Raw genomic sequence first — 23,527 nt, 5'->3', positions numbered from 1 at the left:
TAGGAACTTCTTGTTACTATATTGTAGAATTTCACAATGCCATAAGTTTGCAAGGGTTTATTTTCATCTCTTGGGCTGGGTACTCAGTGGCATAACTCTTCCTTTCTGGGAATGCTTTTGAATTTTTTATTTTGTTCTCCACCCATCTTAGTCAGCTCGAGCTGCTGTAACAGAATACCATCAACTGGGTGGCTTAACTTTCACAGTTTTGAAAGCTGAAAGTCCAAGATCAACACTGTTTCTGGTTTACCAATGCTTCGTTCTCACATGGCAGAAAGAGCTCAAGGGAGCTCTCTGGGTTTCCGATATAAGGGCACCACCCTCATGACCTTATCACCTCCCAAGGCACCACCTCCTAATACCATTACCTGGGGGTTAGAATTTCATCATAGGAATTGGGGGGTGGGGCACAAATCCATAACATCTCCCTTTCAAAATTATCTCTTTTTGGATCTACCTTTTTTGGATAATGGGCCTCCTAGATGGGCCCTCTCCTGCTTTAACTCTGTCTCCTTTTCCATGTCTTTCTCTTTATTCTGCTTCTTAAAGGAATTTCTTCAATGTTATCTCAGTGTCTTCTACTGTCTCTCATTTCTGCTGTCTGGTGTTTTTTGGTAAGACCCAATTTTAATTCTCTGGGAAAAAAAATTTTTTTAAAGCGGCATCCTGTTGTTTTGTGCATGCAATGCTTTATCTCTAACAATATGAAATATGATAGCTTTCTTTTCCAGTGTTGTCTTCTTCCTTTATTGTTTTCTACAGTTACTTTTTCTTTCCTGTTTTGGCCTCGTTCATGTATAAAATCTTGACTGGAGGTATACAGTTGTTGGTATTCAATCCAAGGTCTGACTCAAAGGTTTTCTATCATGCTAAGCTGCTTTAGGAATGTCCTGGTCATATGAAGCGTGTGGTATCGTTCAGCTCTGTAGCAACTGATAACGTTTCCTGCTCTAAACTCGGGACATGCATAAATATTCTGAACTTGTCTTGATCACGCAAGGCTGACAAGACAGTGTCTGGCCAACTCTCATATTTAAAGCCAGGAAGTATGCTCCATTTCCTATCTTGGAATGCTAGGAAACTGGATAGATGTACACAGAGGGCTGTTCTGAGTCCTGTAAAATATTCAAGGGTGAGAGTGGGGTTTGAGCTTAAGTTCTAGTTGAAGCAACTTTAGTCTGAATTTAGGCACGACTAAATATTTGTAGAATTACTTCCATATGACCTTTCTTTTTGAAGACAAATGACTCATTCCTTCAGTGACTCAAGTCACATTTTCATAAACTTTTCCCTAAAATAAAGAAATTGAAGGCATGGGGTTCCTCTTTTCTTGCTCACAGATATTGCCAGTTGGCAAGGGCCAGGGAGTGAGGCAAATGTTCCTCGCAGACGTTAGGCTTTATATATATTGCCACTGGTGGATAACTGAAAACTTTTTATAAACAGTAATAACATAACCTTGTTAGATAACTTTTCAGTGTTAAAAGATGTAAGCATAAACATTGATCCTTATTTATATTTATAACTGAGACTTTCCTTTAACAGTTCTGAGGCCTTTCTTTTCTCTCAGAGTTATTTTCCTAAACTGGGGGTCTTTGTAAAAATGAAGAAAATGTACACGTCTTTGGTAAGCTTGGTGGAAAAACAAACTTTTTAAACTGGCTATCCTACTTCCTGTATTCATGGGGCGCTGGAACCCACAGTAAACTGGCCTTGCCTTTTATTCCTTCAGTCTGGAAATGAGTGGATGGTCAATAATCCAGATGTGAAGTTTTTTGCTCTAAATACTAAGTAACATATTAAATATGTGTAGTAAAAAAAATAGCAATAGGAAAGCATTAATAACTAGAATAGATTCCACAGAAGACAGTCTGTTTCATGATAAGCCCAGTTATTTGTGGGAAATAATATCATACATAATTCTTAGAAGCTATCTAGCTCTGGGCTTTTTAACTAGGATAAGAGTGGGACTGAGTTCTCTAATATTTAAAAAATATGTATTTTGTACATTTTTGCGGGGCTTATATTATCTTTCATCAAATTCCTAAGAGTGAAATATTTTCTGACTGACCAACCCAGGCATTTTATAGAAGAAATTGATGCCCAAGTTTAGAAACCTAAGTAGGGTAGACTCCGCACGCCAAGCCAGTGTTTCCTCCCCTGACACCACCACACCATCTGGAAGGCTCGCGCTCTATCAGGTGTTTACATCCATTATCTCTTAGCTACAAAACAGCACCATAAGAGAGGTGTTCACGACGGTCATCTAAAGACGAGAGGTCACACAGTGGGCACCAGGACCACAGCCTGGATGCCCCCGACTCCACAGCCCATGCTGGCTCCCTGACAACTGGCAGCCTCTCTCTTGCTCTCACTTGAACAGACTGTGTACCGCAGAGAGCTCAACTCCAAGTCCACACAACCTCCTGGGGTTGAAGTGGAGGGTGGACTATTCAGAATCAACATCCAGATTCTTTGGTATCCAGCAGTGATTCGACATAACCTGGATACTCAAAATTTAACACATACTGAAAAACAACAACAAAGCCAGAAACACACACTTGGTCCCAGGAGCCAGGCGGTCACTTGGCTCTAACCCGTCCATTCCGAGTTTTGGTGTGCGCTATTGGCCAGCAGAGCCTTCACCTCAGTACCCGCCCATCTTTGCAGGCCAAGGTGTTAGATCTGGCCTCTTCATTTGGGAATGGAAGCTAGTGGCTGCTGGCTGGTTGCTGCTGTCCCTCTGCCCTGCTAGAAATCAACTTCCTAAGGCATTCTGTATTTTCTTGCTTTTTCTTTCGTTCTTTTTTTAAAAAAATATTTTATTTTTAGGTAATCTCCATACCCAAAGTGGAGCTCAAACTTACAACTCCAAGATCAAGAATTGCACACACTACCAACTAAGCCAACCAGGTGTTCCTCTAGCTTTTTCTAATCAACTAACTTCAAAATCTGAATTCTACATTTCATATGAAGACAATGAGACTAGTTTGTGTAAACAGTCTGTGCTTTAGCTTGAGGGTGGACATCTTTTTTCAACTCAGCTATCAGGCATTCTTCTTATTTGGAAGCAGATTTAAATCATTCTCTAGTTCTTGCCTCTTAGACCTCATCTGCTGGCAAAAAAGCAGCAGTTCAGGGAAAAAGATGTTTTCATTGTAGGAAACAGGTGGTTCTGCTGACCAAAGACTGTAGTGTTTGACTTTGGAGCCAACATAGTTACTTTTTAGTTAGGGATTACGCAGTAACATGACTACTTCTAAAAACTAATAAAACATTACAGATCATTTTACATAGACCTAAAAGTCCTTGAATTTTGTTTTACCCTATTCCTGATCCTAAACATAATGAGAAAAATTATTGATAATTGCTGACTTCAGGGCTAATCCATCTTTATCACCCATGGGTCCCAGAGTCCTTTTGCAGATGCATTTAATCCTTACAGCAGCCCTGGCGAAGGACGGGCCAAGAATTATCAACTTTCCTGTAGAGATAAGGAAATAAGCTCAAAGGAGTTTCTGCATTCCTTGCTTATATTTTCTCTGGTCACTTAAAGGGAAGTGCTGCTGCTGCTTCTGCTGCTGCTGCTGCTTCTTCTTCTTCTTCTTCTTCTTTTCTTTTCTTTCTTCTTTTCTTTCTTCTTCTTCTTCTTGTTTTCTTCTTCTTCTTTTCTTCTTTTCTTTTCTTCTTTTCTTTCTTCTTCTTCTTCTTTTCTTCTTCTTCTTCTTCTTTCTTTTTTTTTTTTAAAGCAGTTTCTGCACCCAACATGGGGCTTGAACTCAGGACATGGAGATAAAGAGTCATGTGCTCTACCGACTGAGCCAGGTGCCCCAAAGGAAGTGTTTAAGCCATACAGGACACCATGTGGTCCTGAAAATTCAAGCAAGCCATTAAATTCCTAGTCCGTAGGTTGCCAGAAATAGACTAAGTTTATCTGTAACTTTTTTTTCAAACTGCTCTTCCCAGAGCCTAGTAAAGCTTAGCTATTTAGACACATTCCATCCTATAATGGAATCAGGAAATGGATCACAGAATTTCTGGACTGAAAGGGATTCTCCCAACTGTCTGGTGATAATCCTCATGTTTACTGATGAAGGCATGTTCCCTGTTTTCATCTCCTCTCTGCTTTTTTTTTTTAAATTTTTTAAAAATTTTTATTTATTTATGATAGTCACAGAGAGAGAGAGAGAGAGAGGCAGAGACACAGGCAGAGGGAGAAGCAGGCTCCATGCACCAGGAGCCCGACATGGGATTCGATCCCGGGTCTCCAGGATCGCGCCCTGGGCCAAAGGCAGGCGCCAAACCGCTGCGCCACCCAGGGATCCCTCCTCTCTGCTCCTCTGCATAGGCTATGTGTTAATTGTGTCTTTGAGTTTCGTCACTTGTGACCACCTTCCCTGCAACAAACATAACAAATGGATCACACCACATTGCTGTCTATTTTCAAACATGGATCTCATTCCTAAATTACAATTACGCCAGGATGCCCACACCTCTGCCTGGCACTTGGATGCTGCCCAACTGGTCACTCCCTGGGTCTTAGGCTGGGTTCTCTCTCTCAACCTCTATACACCAACCATACCAGACAACTCCACCCTTCTAGGTGTCCTATATTTACTTTCTTGTCCCCCTGCAAAGGGGGGCAAGCTGTCTTGCTTTCATATCTGAGAACTGAGGTAAAATGCCCCATGTATAAGTCTTAGGTAAAGCCTCTACTCCAAAAGATCAAAACTCAGTTTTCAAATATCTGAGACCCTGCTTTTTTTTCATCAGTTGTTCTGGGTATTTACGCAGAAGTGGGATTGCTGGATCATGTGGTAATTCTATTTTAAAAATCTACACACTATTTTCCATAGTGACTGCACCAGCTTGCATTCCCACTAATAGGGCACAAGCATTCCCTTCTCTGCACATCCTCACCAACACTTGTTATTTTTTCTTTTTGATTCTAGGCATTCCGACAGGTATGAAGTGATATCTCACTGTGGTTTTGATTTGCATTTCCCTTTACTTTTTTTTTTTTTGAGGAACCATCACACTGTTTTCTCTTGTAGAAATGCTGACATATGGGCTGCCCGGTGGCTCAGTGGTTTAACGCTGCCTTCGACCCAGGGTGTGACCCTGGAGACCTGGGATAAGGTCCCACGTCGGGCTCCCTGCATGGAGCCTGCTTCTCCCTCTGCCTGTGTCTCTGCCTCTCTCTCCCTGTGTCTCTCATGAATAAGTAAAAAATAAAATCTTAAAAAAAAAAAGTGCTGACATATGCTACATGAATGAATCTTAAAGATATTATGCTGAGTAAAATAAGCATTCACAAAAAAATAAACACTGTGTAATGCCACTTACGTGAGATACTTCGAATAGTCAAACTCACAGAGAAAGAAAGTAGAATGGTGTTTTCCAGGGACTTGGGAAAGGGAGAATGAGGAGTTATTAGTTAATGAACATAAGGTTCCAGTTTTAGAAGGTGAAAGAGTTCCGGGAATGGATGGTGCCGATGACTGCACACTATGAATGTATTTAATAACACCTAACTGTACACCTAAAATAATTAAGATGATAAACTTTATGATACGTGTACTTTACCACATTAAAGGAAAAAAAAGACAAAAAAAAAAAAAAAGACTTAGGAACCAGGCTAAAGAAGCTTCCACTGGCATAGACAGGACACTTTCAATTTCAATAGAGATATAGGCATACCTTGGAGATATTGTGGGGTTCAGTCTCAGAGCAGTGCAATAAATCACAATAAGGTAAGTCAAATGATTTTTTTGGTTTTCCAGTGCATATAAAAAATGTTTACATTATACTGTAGTCTATTAACTGTGCAACATTATGTCTAAGAAATGCATATATCTTAATTAAGAAACAACCTTATTATGGGTGCCTGGATGGCTCAGTTAAGCATCCAACTCCTGATTTCGGCTCAGGTCATGATCTCAGGGTTGTGAGATCAAGCCCCATGTCAGGTTCCACACTGGGCATGGAGTCTACTTAAGATTCTCTTTCTCCCTCTCCCCCTCTGCCCTACCCCTCTCCCCTGCTCCTGCTCTAAAACAAACAACAGCAACAACAAAAAAATCTTATTGCTGAAAAGTGCTAATCATCATCTGAGCTTTCAGGGAGTTGAAATCTTTTTGTTGATGTGGCCTTGGCAGGGGGGTGTCTTGCCTTAATATTGAAGGCTGCTGACTGGGGTGGTGTCGTTGAAGTCCTGGGTGACTGTGTTAACTCCTAAAATAAGACAATAATGAACTCAGCCACACTGGTTGACTCTTCCTCCTACAATTTCTCTGTAGCAAGTGAGGTGCTCTTTGATGGCATTTTTCCTATAGAACTTCTTTCAAAATTGGAGTCAGTGCTCTCCAACCCTGCTGCTGCTTTACCAACTAAGTTTATGCAATACTCTCAAGGCTTTGTTGCCATTTGAACAATGTTCACAGCATCTTCACCAGGAGTAGTTTCCATCTCAAGAAACCCCCTTCTTTGCTCACCTATAAAAAGCAAATCCTCATCTGTTAGTTTTATCATGAGATCACAGCCAGTCTGTCCCATCTTCAGGCTCCACTTCTAGTTCTGTGATTTCCACTACATCAGCAGTTATTTCCCCCTTTGAAGTCTTGAGCCCAAGTCATCCATGAGTGCTGGAATCAACTTCTTTCAAACTCCTGTTAATGTTGATGTTTTCATCTCTTCCCATGAATCCTGAATGTTCTTAATGGCATCTAGAATGGTGAATCCTCTTCTGAAGGTTTTCAGCTTACTTTGCCCAGATCCATGAGAGAAACCACTAACTCTGACAGCTAGCACTTTACAAAATGTATTTTTTTTTATTTATTTATTTATGATAGTCACAGAGAGAGAGAGAGGCAGAGACACAGGCAGAGGGAGAAGCAGGCTCCATGCACCGGGAGCCTGATGTGGGATTCGATCCCGGGTCTCCAGGATCGCGCCCTGGCCCAAAGGCAGGCGCCAAACCACTGCGCCACCCAGGGATCCCACAAAATGTATTTCTTAAATGAAACTTAGAAGTCAAAATTACTTCATGACCCATGACTGCAAAATGGATGTTGTGTTAGCAGGCATGAAAACAGTAATCTTGTTGTCTATCTCTATCAGAGCTCTTTGATGACCAGGTGCATTGTCTATGAGCAGTAATATTTTGAAATATTTTTTTTCTGAGCAGGTCTCAACAGTGGGCTTAAAATACTCAGTAAACAAGCTACAAACAGATGTGCTATTATCCAGGCTTTCTTATTCCATTTATAGAGCTTAAACACAGATCTAACATAGTTCTTAAGGATCTTTCACATGGCAAATGAGCATTGGCTTCAACTTAAAGTCACCAGCTGCATTAGCTCCTACCATTCTGTCTTTTGAAGATTGGAAGCTAGGCATGGACTCCTTCTCTCTAGCTATGAAACTCCTAGATGGCATCTCTTACCCAGAGAAGAGTGTTTAATCTACATTGAAAATGTGTTGTTTAATGTAGCCACCTTTGTTCATTACCTCAGCCAGGTACTCTAGATAACTTGCTGCAGCTTCTCCATCAGCACTTGCTGCTTCACTTTGTACTTTGATGTTATGGAGACGGCTTCTTCCCTTGAACCTCATGAACACCCCTCTGCTAGCTTCAAACTCTTCCTCTGTAGCTTCCTCACCCCTCTCAGTCCTCATAGAATTGAAGAGCTAGGGTCTTGTTCCAGACTAGGCTTTGGCTAAAGGGAATATTGTAGCTGGTTTGATCTTCTGTTGAGACCACGTATCAGTGTATCACTGATACACTTTCCCTGTATCAGTGATAAGGCTTATCAGTTAGTGCTTATTACTGGGGCAGTGCTAATTTTCTTCAAGAGCTTTCCTTTGCACTCACGAGTTGGCTGTGTGGTGCAAGAGGCCTAACTTTCCACCTGGCTCAGATTTTTGTCATGCTTTCTTCAGTAAGCTTAATCATTTCTAGCTTTTAATTGAAAGTCAGAGGCATGCAACTCTTCCTTACACTTGAACACTTAGTGGTCGTTATGGGTTCTTAATTGGCCTAAGTTCAGTATTGTCGTGTCTTAGGAAACAGGGAGGCCTGAGGAGACTGGGGAAGAGCCAGTCAGTGGAGCAGGATACATACATTAAGTTCTGTCTCACAAAGTTATGGTTTGTGGCTCCCCCAAATAATTACAACAGTAACACCAAAGACCAGTGATCATAGATAAAAAGAAATATAATAATGAAAAAGTCTAAAATATTGCAATAATTACCGTAATGTGACATAGAGACACAAAGTGAGCAAACGCTTTTGGAAAAATGGTGTCAAGAGTTGTTTGACACAGGGTTGCAAAACATTCAATTTGTAAAAAGAAAAAAACCCAAACTGCAGTATCTGTGCAGCACAATAAAGCAAAGTGCAACAGAAAAATGTATGCCTATAACTACAAAGGACTGAAACACAGCAAATATGTTCAAATCTGTATTACTAAAAATTACTGTAATAATGGCCTAGTAAGAAAGCAAACTGGTCTTTTAGGAGAGGATAAAAGTTGACAAGGAAATGAATTAAGCCTTCATCCTGCCTTTCCCATATAAAATGTGCCACTGGGTAACAAATAGCAGACAAAGGTTTCTTTTTTTTTCTTTTATTGAGGTAAAATTGGTATATTACATTATATTAGTTTCAGTTATTTAACATAATAATTCAGTGTTGTAGAAACTATGAAGAGATTACCAGTTACCACTCATCACTATACAATTGACATCCTTCATCCATTTTGCCTCTACCCAAACTCCTTCCCCCTGATAACTACCAATCCATTCTCCTTATTTATGATTTTTAAAAAAGATTTTATTCATTTATTTGAGAGAGACAGATAGTGAGAAAGCACAAGCCAGGGAGGAGGGAGAAACAGGCTCCCTACTGAGCAGGGAACCCAGCATGGGGCTCAATCCCAGGATCCTGAGATAATGACCTGAGCTGAAAGCAGATGCTTAACCCACCGAGCCACCCAGGCACTCCTGTATTTCTGAATTTTGTGTTAGTCCACTTGTTTTTGAGATTCCACATATAAGTGAAACCTTATGGTATTTGTCTTATTTTAACTTAGTGTAATACTCTCAAGGTCTATCCATGTTGTCACAAATGGCAAGATCTCATTCATTTTTATGGCTGAGTAATATTCCATTATATATATTCCACATCTTCTTTATCCATTCATCCACTGATGGACATGTAGGCTGTTTTCATATCTTGACTATCATAAAAAACACTGCAAAGAACATAAGGGGTGCATGTATCATAATTAGTGTTTTTGTTTCTTCAGATAGATATCCAGAATAGAAAGGCTGGATCATATGGTAGTTCTATTTTCAGCCTTTTGAGGAACCTCCATACTGTTTTCTGCAGTGGCTGCACCAGTTTGTATTCCCATCAATGGTGCACAAGGGTTCCCTTTTCTCCACATTCTCTCCAATGTTATTTCTTGCCTAATTGATACAAGCTATTTTAATAGGTTCGTGAGGTGGTATCTCATTGGGGTTTTGATTTGCAGTTCTCTGATAATTAGTGATGTTGAACACTTTTTCATGTGCAGTTGGCCACCTATATCTTCTTTGAAAATGTCTATATAGGGCAGCCTGGGTGGCTCAGCAGTTTAGCACCACCTTCAGGCTGGGGCGTGATCCTGGCTCCCTGCGTGGAGCCTGCTTTTCTCCCTCTGCCAGTGCCTGTGCCTGTCTCTCTCTCTCATAATTAAATAAATAAAAATCTTAAAAAAAAAAAAGAAAGAAAAAAAAGTCTATATAGATCCTCTGCCCGTTTTTTTTCTCTGCCCATTTTTTTAATCAGACTTTTTGCTATTGAATTCTTCACATATTTTGGATATTAACCCTTTATCAGATTTTCTGCCATTCAGTAGGCTGTCTTTTCCTATTATTGATGACTTCCTTTGTTGTTGTGCAGAAACTAGTTTAATGTAGTCCTACTTGTTTAACATTTTTTTTTTCCTGGGGGGGGTGTGGTTTGCAGGAAGTATATCTTATAAAAGTATTCCAGTTACTAAGCGAAACGGCTTCAGAATAGTATTTTATAACTCCCAACATACGAATGACCTAGTTACACTGAACTTCCATTATTGTTAACATCACATGACCAACAGACATAATGTGCTTCCAAACCAAGAACCCAACACCCCTCTACTCATGCCAAAGGGATGGAACCTGAATCTGATTGAGCTTCTGGATGCAAAGGACAGAAGAATAAGTCGAATAGCACCAGGAGTGTGTGATCAGTAACTTCAAAACTCTGGGAAAACCAAAAAATGGCCTTGGGGTCTTCAACAAAGTTATGGGGGGAAAAGGGGATGGAAGGGGTGCCACAAGATTAAAGACTCAAAACATATATTTAAAAAAGAGAAAGTGTAAGACCAAACTCTAGCGTTTAGGGATATACATGTGAGTGATAAAAACTACAAAGAAACACAAGAAGTATCAGAAAGGTGGTCACTTTTGGAGGGAGAGGCTGTGATTTTGATGGGAGCACCTGAAGGGGCTCCTGGAGAGGTAGACAAAGTTCTTGACCTAGATGGTAGTTTCAAGGGTGATCTGCCTTATACAGTGACTCAATATACTAATTTGTTAAGTGAGATTTTCTGTATCTGTTTTGGTTTACAACATAAAATCTTAAAAAAAAAAAAAAAAAAAAACCAACACCCCTCAGTTTTCCTAGGTACATACATCTGCCAGAGATTGCTGCCATGTTAGGATCATGGCTCAGAACACAGACTTTGGTGTTAGGTCTAGGTAGTTTGGATTTCTTACTCTGTTACTTACTGTGTGACTTTTGCCAAGTTGCTTTGCCTCTCTGAGCCCATTTTCTTCACCTGGAAGATGAAAATTATATTAGTATAAAGCCCATAGGTTTGCTCTGAGGATTAAATGACACTATGTATGTATAAGTCTATATGATGTTTGGCATTCAGGAAATGTTCAATAAAGATAAGCTATTACTTGTATTCAACTAACAATGATCATAGATTAAATAGCCTTTTAAATATCATAAAATAGTATTTGTGTTCTTACAGTATTTAAAGGAAATATATTTGCACTCTCCTAAAACACCTACTCCTAAATTAGCTCTTATAATCTCTTTTAGTGAACATATTTTTATGACAAGTATTGTCTGGAAACTAAATTATAGTTATATATTAAAATACTTACCTGGGTATATTACTCCATAATCTTTGAAAGATGATGCAAAAGTCTGAGTTAGTAATTTATTGTAGGAGTGTCTCCATTCTATCTCTGCTTACACATCAACTGTGGAATAAACATGGTTTTTGCTTTTGAAGGCAACATGGAATGGAGATTTGGGTATTTCTTCATTCTTTTTTTTAAGATTTTATTTATTCATGAGAGACAGAGAGAGAGAGAGAGAGAGAGAGAGAGAGAGAGACAGAAACAGAGACACAGGCAGAGGGAGAAGCAGGTTCCATGCAGGAAGTCCGACGTGGGACTCGATCCTGGGTCTCCAGGATCAGGCCCTGGGCTGAAGGTGGCGCTAAACCACTAAGCCACCCGGGCTGCCCGGTATTTCCTCATTCTTTAAGTGTTCATATTCTTTTTTTCTTTTTTTTTAAAGATTTTATTTATTTATTCATGAGAAACACAGACAGAGGCAGAGACACAGGCAGAGGGAGGAGAAGCAGGCTCCATGCAAGGAGCCCAATGAGGGACTCAATCCTGTGAATCTGGGATCATGCCCTAAGCCAAAGGCAGACGCCCAACTGCTGAGCCACCCAGGCGTCCCAAGAAGTGTTCATATTCTTTATATGTTTATATTTTCTTGCAGTTCGTGATCATACTAGAATACCTATATGGTGAGATCTGTGTTATTTGAAGTAAGCTCACACTCTAAATTTCTCTCCTCTTAAAAATATTGGAATTAATGTGTCTCATACATTAGAGTATTAATAGGCTGGCCTATTCCTGAATTAATTAATGGCATATAAATAAAATGCTATGTTTCTGGAAATTTAGATGAGGCTGAAATATTAACAAAGGTCATCAGGAATGATCAGATGTGTCAATGTAGCTGTCTGTATGAGGGGCGGTGAATGTGAGGAAAGTCTGTTTATTGCTCCTACTAAATCTGTCTTAGAAACATATGTCTTCCATGGGAAAAATTAAATTAGAACAAATATATCTCATTAACAAAGCAGTCAATTCCCTTTATTTTTAAAATTTTATGTACACATATGAATGATCTGTATAATGTACATTCAATATAGAAAGCTTTATATATTTGATAATGTATAGAACATTTCACAATTACACTAATCTCTTACATAACATCTTGACATCCGTTTTTAAATTTTTTTGCACAAGCTCCTTTTTCATTCAATTTGGTAAAGCCAGTTATACATACCGACGTGTACTGTGAGCTCTCAGAAGGTTAATGATTGAGGAGAGGATACCAGTGAATAGGCGCAAGGACAAAACCTAATAGTGTTTGACGGTGGAGGAGGACAGCCATGTGGACTTGATGCAGGAGAGGATAACACCCTTTTCCAGGGATAAGTGACCTAGTCCAATTTCTGTAGATTGCAGTTCAACTCCACAGTCACACTAATTCAAAAAAACATTATAAAAACTAGGAAGAGAGTTTTGTCTTTTTGATTCACAGTCTTGTAAACAGATATAAAGGAACAGAATGTGCTTACATACATCAAGAAAAAAACTCTTGTGTACCCACTCAGGTTGATCCACAGAGTGCTTTCTCACAACGTGATACAATTAGAATCACTGACTTGTTTCCTAAATAAAAATATTTTTATAGAAAAAGGAATAACACTGTCATGAAACCAGGAGAAAGGCAGTTAAGAGTTTGCTTCAACGTATCAGTTGGAGGAATGTGGACTGGGCACTGGCCTTTCAGCATCTACTGTCTCTTACAAATGTGTCAAGTCTGCTAGCCAAGGTCACCCGCCTCGTGGTCCACGGGAGGCGGCAAGCTAGACATGACTGATGAGGACGTCCCTGCAGTAAGGTAGCCGGCAACTCCAGGTCCTGCAGGAGAAAGGAAAACACATCTTCTAGAGAGCAGAGTCATGTGAAAACACTGACCTTCATAAAAATGTCACAACCTAGTCAAGTACCTTATCATATCTTAACAAACAGCCACACAGTGCCATCTTCAAGGTATGTCTTTACTATAGGACAGAGTTAAAAAGCATTTCAAAATTGATGCCGACAGTAATACTGGTGTGGAAACATGGGAAACTGTCCCACCTCAATTCTGGGAATTTAATTTTTCACAAGTCCTGGGAACTAAAGGACAGCTATGACAAATGGGGCAGGGGGAGGTGGGCAGGAAAGAAGGGGAACAAGTAGAGGAAAGAAACTATATTCAGCCCACCCAAAGTCATACTTGATGAAGGCCCAAGAAAAACACTTTATCAACATTCAAGGTAATCAACTATCATTTGGTGCAAAGAAATGCTATTGTAACAAGTAACACCAAATGAACAAGGGCTGCTACACCAACGTCTCTAAAAAAGGAAGGCTCTGGACATCTATCATAGGTCAAAACAAGAATGCTGTGGGAAACAGTATCAATATTTTCTATGTCTTCCTTGATTCTAACAGTCTCTATTGCATGGAAATGCTACCTATGCCAGCATTTATCAAGATGTGTCCTATAAGCATTACATATAATGTCTTTAGCCCTCCAGTTTATCTTAAACGTTGCAGAGACAGTTACATCCCAGAAACACTGCACAAACTGTACAGAGTACTTGCGAGAGACACTGTAGCATAATACCACAAACTGAGTGATATTTTTAGCTGAAAATGTAGGAAATAAGCAAACAGCTAAGGAACATCAAAGGGTTAGAACTAGAAAGGCAGTGGAAGCGGCATGCATTTAGCAAAATGGTTCTCTACCTGCTTCAGAGAGCTACACAGAAGTTAGCAAGCTGCCTGGCAGAGCGGATCTAAAGCCCGCTCCTGAGGTGAAGGGGGCTGCTGCCAGTTAGAAGGGAAGGAGAGACACCTGAGGGGAAAAAAGAAATATAAGCAGCAAGGGAAGTTATAAGAAGTGCAAACAGCAGAGCAGTTTGATGAAGGCTAAGGTGTAACAGGGACTAATGCAGGAAAAAAGGGGCACAATTCAGATTCATCTTGTTCACCTTACAAGCACTTTTACCGAGGATGTGAAATGGCTTGCATCACTGAGCAAACACTGCATCTAGTATGTAATTATACAGCCAGAGACAATTCAAACTGCAAGAGTTGTAACATGCCAGAGTGCCTGGGCCCTCAGAACCCTGAATTTGAAAAACATGGAAAAGGGATCTTCCCTTTTTTAAGGTTATAAGGCCTGCATCTATCAGCTCCTGCCTTCTGCCAGTCAGGGTGCCAGGCCTTACACACAGCTGAGGAGAAGGCCACTGGGTCCACCTACCCCCTCTAACAAGGCAGTTCAGAGCCACAGCACCACTGTTAACATCACTTCCCACCAACCTACCATTCTCTGAACTTTAGGCAGCAGCAAGATTACCACAGAACTATTAAGTAGGTCTCATCAAAGATATAAGCCTTAAGAATAAATCCTCAAACATTCTGGGGATCAGTAAAGTTCCCAAGCACTTCCAATTGTGGACTCAACTTGATTCACATCAAATGAATAGATGATGAAACCAAATCATGAATGCTACACAGAAAATAAGGCTACTGTTCTTAAACTGTGTGCTGGGGGACCCTGGGACAAACTCACAGGGGTGCTGCTAGATATTTTAAATTGGGGAGAAACACAGCAACATCTATTGGACACCACAGAACCACTTTCAAGTTGGTTGGACTTAGTACACTAACTGTTAGGTTATTTCTTTTGGCCCAAGGGTAGATGAAAAAATCATGCAAGTATTAAAGGCACTGTGAACTGAGAATGTTTGGGAACCTCTTGGCTAAAATTAAATTGTGAGATGATGGGCCCAGAAGGATTATCCACAAGAGACCAAAGTCTAGCCCCATCATTGGCTTTAAGAAAGACAAACCAATTTATGTAACTAAAGTCTGAAATGCTCTTTCCCTCACACCTCTGACTTCTCCTTTAGACACTGTCTGCTTTCTAGGGGCCAGAAGGTACAGTCTAGTCATCAGGATGGGCCAGGGCAGTTGTGTTCTCTAGAGAAAGGCAGGAGGAGAGGAGGGGCTGCCAGAAACAGGGCATGTGGCAACACTGTGCAAGGCTGCCAGACTTAAGAACGAGAGAAGATGGAAAATTAACAAGGAATCCCACAAAATGGAACTGGCTGCAATGATGGGAGTAGTGGAAAGAGCATGGATTTTGGTAAAAATGAACATGGGATTCTCAGCAGGGAAAACAAAAAGAAGGAAGCTCTGCCTTAGCAGTCAGTGACCCACAATAAACTGTCAACCTTAGGGAAACATCCTAACATTGCTCACATTGTGTAGTCTTGGGACAGGTGTAAGAAGAAAAACACAAAGTAAAAAAAATTTAAAAAAATGAAAAATAAAAAATAAAATCAACCCAAGTCTATAAAGACAGACAGACTGGTCTGAGGAAGAGACCCAAGATTTGCACCCACTTTTCCTTTAATGACCTTAGGAAGCCAACTTAACTATTCCACATGCCTCTAATTAAATATAATATAAATATATACAGGTGTGTGTGTATATAAAGTTCTTCATCTCCAATTCCAATTAAATATAATATAAATATATGTGTGTATATGTTTGTGTGTATGTATACAAAGTACTTCATCTTTGTTTCCAACTCCTAAAAGCATGTTTACTTTGGTCTCCTTCTCTTCCTTTCCCTGTTGTTCCTTCTTTCTCTACCCTAGTTTTCTAAGTGAGGTAATATGAGGATTTTCACTGCTAAAATTATTTTTACAGGGCCTTAAGCTTGTCAGTACCCAGTTCTTCTAGAACCTAGTAAGTAGCTAAGTAACTGAGGGCCTGGTTCAATGAGCAACCACAGCTTTTCTGCATCATGGGGTAAAACCACACTGAAGCACTTTTAGATTAAGTGTTTATCATAAAAGAAAACAAGTATGCCAGGCTAGAGAGCCTATGGAACCAGGCAGTCTTATCTCAATTTATCAACAATGAGTAATCCTGCCTAGGACATTTTATTTATAACCCTAATCCCCAGCATATGATTGAATGGTATCTGCTTGACAGCCAGAAAATCATAAATGTATTTTTGATTATTCTTATCTTACTTTTTTTTTAATTCTTATCCTTTGAAATCATAATTAACTTTCCTCTTTTCCCATCTCCTACACAAAATCCACTTACTTGCCAAACCCATCCATATGTATTTTAGAAAAAAAGAGTTAGTGAAATGTGTTCTTGCAGCACCTTACTTCATTTGCATACTGATTAGAGAGGGGTTGGGCACGATGAGAATCCTCTCAAGATTGAGGGTCTGGTGGGGTAAATTCTAATCAATTAAAGTTCCAACTCAACATACCACTGTATACATTCCACAGAGTCACACACACAATTTTACCATTAGAAGAACTTGCCCCTTCTATCAAACACATGACAAACAATACAAAGCATCAACAGAAAAGCTCAAACACAGGAAGGAAACATTTGGCAATCTAAATATTGAGTAGACAACAATTCAACTGGTAGTGCTCTCTTTAAACAGTTCTTTCAAAAAAGACTAGAACCAACGGTAAAAGTTTTCTGAATCAACATCTCAACAAAGGAACATCTCAGACTGATGATGTACTAAGAACTGGACAATTCCAGACCCAACACAACTCAAGGCTAGTACAGACTGTCCCGTGTAGACATGTCTGCAGGCTTCAGGAGGGCCTTCGGAATGCACACAGTAACACCAATCCATTTCCAAGTTGGGATTTATACCACTGCCCCCTTGACTGGCTTTGTACAAAACCTGCTGCCCCTTAAGTGGGACCAGAGGAGGATGTGAAGAAATTTGTAACCCCAGTTTTTCTTCTTCCCCTACAATTCATCATAACTGCTCCTCACACCTTACTCAAAAGCCATCCCAAGGATCCAAGTAGAAGGAAAGGCACAGACAGGAAACTTTTCAATCCCTGTGCTTTCTTTTATAGGTATAGCAAATTTGGATGGAGTGAGGATCAAAAGCAAGGAAATCTAGGCTCCTGAAGATAAATCCGTTTCTTCTGTATTCTAACCACAAACCTTTTGGTCCATTATCCTGTTAGTAAGTCAAGGACCAGCTCAAGTCTTGACTCTAAATCAAGTCAATGAATGCTAAGCACAATAGAGAGCACAGTAAATTTGAAGAGGTCTCCCCATAGGGAAGTTTATAATCTATATCCTATTATTCTTCAGGGCCAAACTCTAAATAAGTATGTTTTTTTTTTTTTTTTCCAGCTGGAAAAAATTCAGACAGATTTTCCAGTCCAACATCCTTAGATACAAAGTAATGATAGTAATACCACAAAAAAGGTAATATTATTACATAAACTTTTGGAAAAAGAGTGTAAAGAGAGTTTTTAGTGTGCCTGTTATAGAATACACTCTTAGAGGCTATAACTTTACTTCACATTTGCAAGAGAGATAGGAGATAAGCAAAGACCACTTTCTAGGTATTTCTCTCCATAGAAATCACAGGACAGGGGATAGAGAAGTTAGAAGGGAGACCTAGGACACTGCTCTTCACATACACCCAGGACTAGCAGTCAAAGCACTGTGTGTTTATAAACATTAGGATTCATATTTAAGTGGTCATAGTGAAGAAAGCAGCAGTAGTATCACAACTGAGACTAAAATGAAAACCAAGAAAAATCTTTTCTAAAGTTGCCATTTCTGAATACTCAAGATTTAGTCTTCATGATTTATAAACTTCTATGCTACCAATCAGGATTATTGAAACAATTACCCTGGCATGCAAACCACTGGTTACTATTTTTTTTTTCCTCTCAATTTACTCACACCATCTCTAGTTAGAGGAGGATGCAGAGCTTACTTTTTAAAATATATACACTACAAACAGATGGCAAAATTGCCTATTATTCTTAAGGCTATTTTCAAACTGAAAACTTTTATACCAGAGACTATATTTCATCTTCAGATATAGCAATAAAAGGATAATGACTTTGTTTTTAAACACAAGCTAATATGGAAAAAAAAATCCAAAATTATTATGCAATTAGTGTGTCAAATGGACAAATGTCCTGAGCTTCAAAAATGTATCATCCTTTGATCCTTAAGTAGTAAAATATCCTTTCCTTTATGGTATCCACATATTTGGAGTGGGAATATGGAATACTCTCATATTCCCATGAGAGGCCAAACTGAAAATATTTTTAAACAACAGATTAATCACTGGAAACTTAGAAGAAAACCATTTCACATATAAAGGTACATATCTGGAGTTTCAATCTGTTATTCTGATAGAAATGGAATGATGCTATCATGTTTCTGATACTGATACTTCCGAGTAGATACGTCTCTATTTTTTTTTTTTTTTACACATTTAAGAGAAACATTTTAATACAGTCATGTTCCAAGTGTAAACTATGACACCATTAATTAATTGGGTCAAAACTGAGCAAAGTGCACATTTTAGTCAATACACATTCAACACAAGAGCAGTTGCCATCTGTCCAGGGCAAACCCCAGAGATACACTGCATGCCATAGCACCTCCACAACAGGTGGCTAGTAGCCTAGGAAGAAACTTTAAATGCTACATTCAGTTTAGTCAGAAAACAAGGAAGGTTCAAAGTGGCTTTTGCCCTATACCTTAGAGTAACCAATTAAGTGTGGCTTACCTGTGAGGTATCCTGCTGTTTGTGACTCAGAAATAAACAAATCATGTTTCTGATCTTTGAAGGCACTCCAGACTGAAGAACGAGACAAGATTTCATTCACCTAGGGAAGTAAAGCAAAGTCTTTGAGCATAAATGAATTAAAAAGGTTTGGGTGGTAGAAGACAGAACTAAAGAGAAAAAGCAAACTTCCAAGATAAAATGAAAAAGGTCAGCTGAGAAAAGACTCAAAGATGGAGCAAGACCTAGTAGTCATCAAATACTCTATATCAGGCACTGGGAGAGGCACATCTCATTAAACCAGACCCAAAGAAGTCCCTGATAAGTCAATCTTCCCTTTAGGGTTAGAAGCTATAATTTACCGGCTTGTTTGTAATCTGGGCAAGATTTTCTTGTGATATTAACAACTGGCTGAGAATGTAGCATGAGTTCATGAAGTATTCCCGAGTAAGGGCCCTGGGGAGAAGATGCTACAAACTCAAGCTAAGACTTCAAGTCTTTCAAATTATCAGTTGTGACCTGTTAAAAGTTTATGAAATCGATTTAGAAGGTTGTGATCAGTATGTTTGAGAAAATACCAGAAAGTACCAGAGTATCACATGCAAAATGGCTAAATGCTGATCTGTGATGTACATACATAAGTATAAAATACGTGTGTAGAGTATAATGGACTAAGATGAAGGACATATTTCTGTGTGGTACAGAGAAAATGTTTAGGAAATCCTAACTCCAAGTTGCATATCAACACTCAGATCAAGTATTTACTGGGTACCTCATATGTGGAGGTATGATGGACACAAAGATGATGGACATGTCTGTCTCTGATGTGCTTATGTCTAGTCTAGTGGGGGAGACAGATGGTGCCAGATAATTCAGTGGCAGGAAACAGAATAGAGATACACACAGGGCTATGTGAGTCTAAGAGACTCCCTGTCCCAGCCTTGGAAGCACCACAAGAAGGAGGTGGTGGAGGAGCTGCTATTTTGAAAACTATTACACTTGTTTCTTCCCCCTTGAGATTGGAAGATGGGTGTCAGTGTTATTTGGCTAATTTCATCAACAGAAATCCTCAGGCAGGTCAAGGGTAAGACAACTGCCTGCACATGATACTAAGGAGTACCTCTGCTTGGCAAGTTCAGAACACCCACAGAAAAAAACCCCAAATACTTCTAAACATACAGCTGATGACTGCAGCAAGATATGTTGTCTCTCTCACTAAAAGACAATTTAAACCTATGAAAGAACATTAGTAGGCAGTAACAATTCAAATGTCTATCGCTAGATGAATGGATAAACAAATTGTGCCATATACATAAGGAATATTTCAGCATAAAAAGGAATGAAGCATTGATAGATGCTGTAACACGAACCTTGAAAACATGGAAAGAAAAGAAAGGAAAGAAAGGAAAGAAAGGAAAGAAAGGAAAGGAAGAAAGAAAGAAAGAAAGAAAGAAAGCAAGCAAGCAAGCAAGCATGCTAAGTGACAGAAGCCAGACAGAAAAGGTCATATATTGTATGGTTCCATTTTACATGAAATAACCAAAATAGGTGAATTCATAGAATACAAAGTCATGATGGCCAGAGGCTGAGGGTGGGGGGAGAAATGAGGGGGTGGGGGAAGAAATGACGAGGAACTGCTTAATGGGTATAGAGGTTCCTTTTGGGGTGATAAAAATGTTTCGGACTAGGTAAGAAGTAGTGGCACAACACTGTTAATATGCTAAACACAAATTAATTGTTCACTTTAAAAACATTAATCTAAAAAATAATCATTAATCTTATGTTGTATAAATTTCACCTTAATTAAAAAAAAACAACAGAGCAAGAGAACATTAGTAGATAATGCTGGATGATAAAAGTGAATGAGGAACCCATCAGAAACAATAATAAGAATAAAACCAAAGAGGAGAATTAAATTACTGGGCCAGCTGGAAGTCAGCGTAAGCATGCAGCTGACATACATTGTAAGTGTCAGCAAAAAGGATAAAGCTTTTTCAGAAATGGCATTATGGACTGTTAATGAATGTGGCTATCACTACCCAGCAATAAATCCTAGAACTAACCATTAGCCTTTCACTGGCATTAAACGCTAATATTCTTCTATAATGAAGAATTTCAGCATTTTTCATCCTGAAATGTACAACATGCTATCAGTATTCAAAAAAAAGAATCTCCCTGAGTGACTACCTGAGCATCTAAGGTGAGGTACACAGATCATCCATAGCCAAGACCCTTGGCTCAGATAATACCCTCCTGTAACCAGTAAGTTGAAGTCATTCCTGTGCAGACTCACCTGTTCTCCATGCTGCAGGCTTCGAGTCATGGCCTTGAGAGCTTTAACAATCTGAGCTTTAGTGGCTGCTGGGCTGTCAAGATTTTCAAGGCCAATGCCTTCGAGTAATTTTAAGAGGTATGGGACCAAATCTACTTTGAGGGCCTAGAAGAGAGTTTTAAGCATATATAAAATGCTGAAAAAAATTCACTGAAGAAACACTTTCACCCGCAGAACCATACCTGGAAAAAGACAACCTCCTTTCTTTCATTTTAATGCAAATAAAGATTTCTTTTATAGATCTAATGATAATGACACTATTAGTTAATGAGATTTTATTCCATGCCCTCAACTGTTCTAAATGCTATAGACTAATTATTTAATCTTCACATGTAATGACAGAGGCACTATTATTACTTTTCGAAGAATCAGTGCACAAACGGTAAAAATCTGACAGTCAGAGGCAGTGATGGAATCTATATCTAGACCCACAAAGTGCAGAACATGACCTTTCAGCCACTCTACTGGGTTGTTTCCTCTAATGACACTGTACTAATGGGCACAAAATTTGACGTATTTTAATATTTTTTTCCATTTTCTTAAAACATCAACCTTTGCATTCCCATACATTTCATATCAGCCTAATAAAAGCTAGATAATAGTCAAGTATCACACAATTTTCACTACCCACTCTAAAGCTCAAAGGGGAGGTGGAAGTAACTAACATTTACTGAGTGTACATACCTCCCTTTATAGTACCATTCTCCTAACAACCTTGTGAGGAATCAGAACTATTTCACAGGTAAGGAATCCGAATGTTGTAAATTTATGTGTTATACCTGGCATCACAGAGCCATCAAGTGGTAGTACTAGCTCAAGTTTTTTCCAATACAACAACCCTCTCTGAGTCAATTACAAGTTTGAACTTCAGAGCATCCAGTTACCTATTTGAGAGGTACCCAGTACTTCTAACCCGCCTAAATGAAGGGCAAGGGTGGACAGGGATAGGAGATGGGGCTGGGAGAACTGGAAGACCAGATATAAAGATGCAGGACCTTATACTGAGGCTGTCAGCTGTCACTTTGGTTTCCCATTACTGCCAGATGACAATGAAGGGTTGTGAGGATGACCAGTGACCCAGTTATATTTAAGAGCTATATTTTAGAAAGATCACTTTTGCAATGGTTTTTGTTCCTTTGGTGTCTGTCTACCCTACACTGGTATCCACCAAGTCCTATTACATTAGGTGGGTGGGTAGTCTCTTTGAAAAAGACCATATAAATCTTGGTATGTTTCCTAAACATAACTTAAGAAATGAAGGCATCAATAAACAGAGTGAGTCTTTCCAAAGAGGATGAAGCAAATTTTACAAAGCAAGCCAAGAATAAATGCTTAGCAGAAAACCAAAATTTAAACATCATAAAAGTACTCTGACGTGTTTTTTTTTTTTGAACTTTTTTTTTTTCTTTAAGGGAAAGCACAGGAGCAAGTGGAAGGGCAAAAGGCAGATGGGGGATGGGCGGTGGGGAGAGTGAGAGGGGGAGAGAGAGAGAGAGAGAGAGGAAGAGAAACTTCAAGCAGGCTCCACACCCAGCACAGAGCCTGACATGGGGCTCAGTTCACCATCCTGAGATCATGACATGAGCCAAAATCATGAGTTGGGACATTTAACTGACAGAGCCACTGAGGTACTCTGAAGTTGGTAAGATTTTTGACAGCTGGCCAACCTTTTTCAGTGTGTGTATATGAATATATTACATATGTGTGTGTATATATATGTATGTGCCTGTATACGTGTATGTATAAAATATAAAATCATGCATGCACAAACCCACAAGTTATCTCCATACCAAACCTAAGTCAGAGAAACCAAATCAGTGTTAAATAATGAGATAAATAATGAAAATCTATTTGCCTGATATGTTTGTTTTCCTAAAATAGTACTGAGTCTAATTTTTTTTTTTTTTTTACAAGATTTTATTTATGAGAAACAGAGAGAGAGAATGGGAGAGACACAGGCAGAGGGAGAGGCAGGCTCCATGCAGGGAGCCTGAAGTGGGACTTGATACTGGGTCTCCAGGATCATATTCTCGGCTGAAGGCGGCGCTAAACTGCTGGGCCACCTAGGCTGCCCAATAGTACTGAATCTAGAAAGTCACTTACTTGTGCCACTAATTCACTCTGCTCCTTCTGAAACATTCGATTAATTGCTTCACAGGCTAGACCAACAGTATCTGGTCGCTTTTTCATTCCATTCATCAATGGGCCAATGGTATCTAAGGATGCCATGGCTCGAACACACAGCTAAGTGTCCAAAAAAAAAGAAGTTTACCTGTAGAACAGCAGTAGTTCATATAGCACAGTAAATATAATAATACATGAAAAATCTACATTTGGCTCAAGCTTAACAGTAAACTCAAAATCAGTCTATTAATTATATCATTTGAACTATTGTAAGAGTTGTCACAATC

General features: G+C 39.3%; 1 protein-coding gene across 6 annotated transcripts in view; it reads right to left on the bottom strand.

Moving 5' to 3' along the window:
- Window positions 1-12,186: 12,186 nt before the first annotated feature.
- Window positions 12,187-23,527, bottom strand: part of DNAJC13 (DnaJ heat shock protein family (Hsp40) member C13) — a 117,476-nt gene continuing 106,135 nt past the window's right edge. For 5 of the 6 annotated variants that reach the window (XM_049099998.1, XM_049100000.1, XM_025448761.3 and 2 more), the window contains 4 exons: window positions 23,220-23,360; window positions 21,078-21,221; window positions 18,788-18,887; window positions 12,187-13,050 (listed from right to left, as the gene is read on the bottom strand). In XM_049099998.1, the coding sequence (XP_048955955.1) occupies window positions 12,953-13,050; window positions 18,788-18,887; window positions 21,078-21,221; window positions 23,220-23,360 (483 nt within the window). In that variant the 3' untranslated portion in view covers window positions 12,187-12,952. Of the gene's footprint in view, window positions 13,051-13,926; window positions 14,036-18,787; window positions 18,888-21,077; window positions 21,222-23,219; window positions 23,361-23,527 lie in introns of all 6 variants that reach the window. The other variant, XR_007405308.1, reaches the window with a different exon arrangement.

Source organism: Canis lupus, chromosome 23, assembly GCF_003254725.2.
Source record: "Canis lupus dingo isolate Sandy chromosome 23, ASM325472v2, whole genome shotgun sequence".
In the NCBI taxonomy this organism is placed as follows: domain Eukaryota; kingdom Metazoa; phylum Chordata; class Mammalia; order Carnivora; family Canidae; genus Canis; species Canis lupus.
The sequence above is the reverse complement of the archived record's forward strand: the minus strand, read 5'-3'. Positions and strand labels throughout refer to the sequence as shown.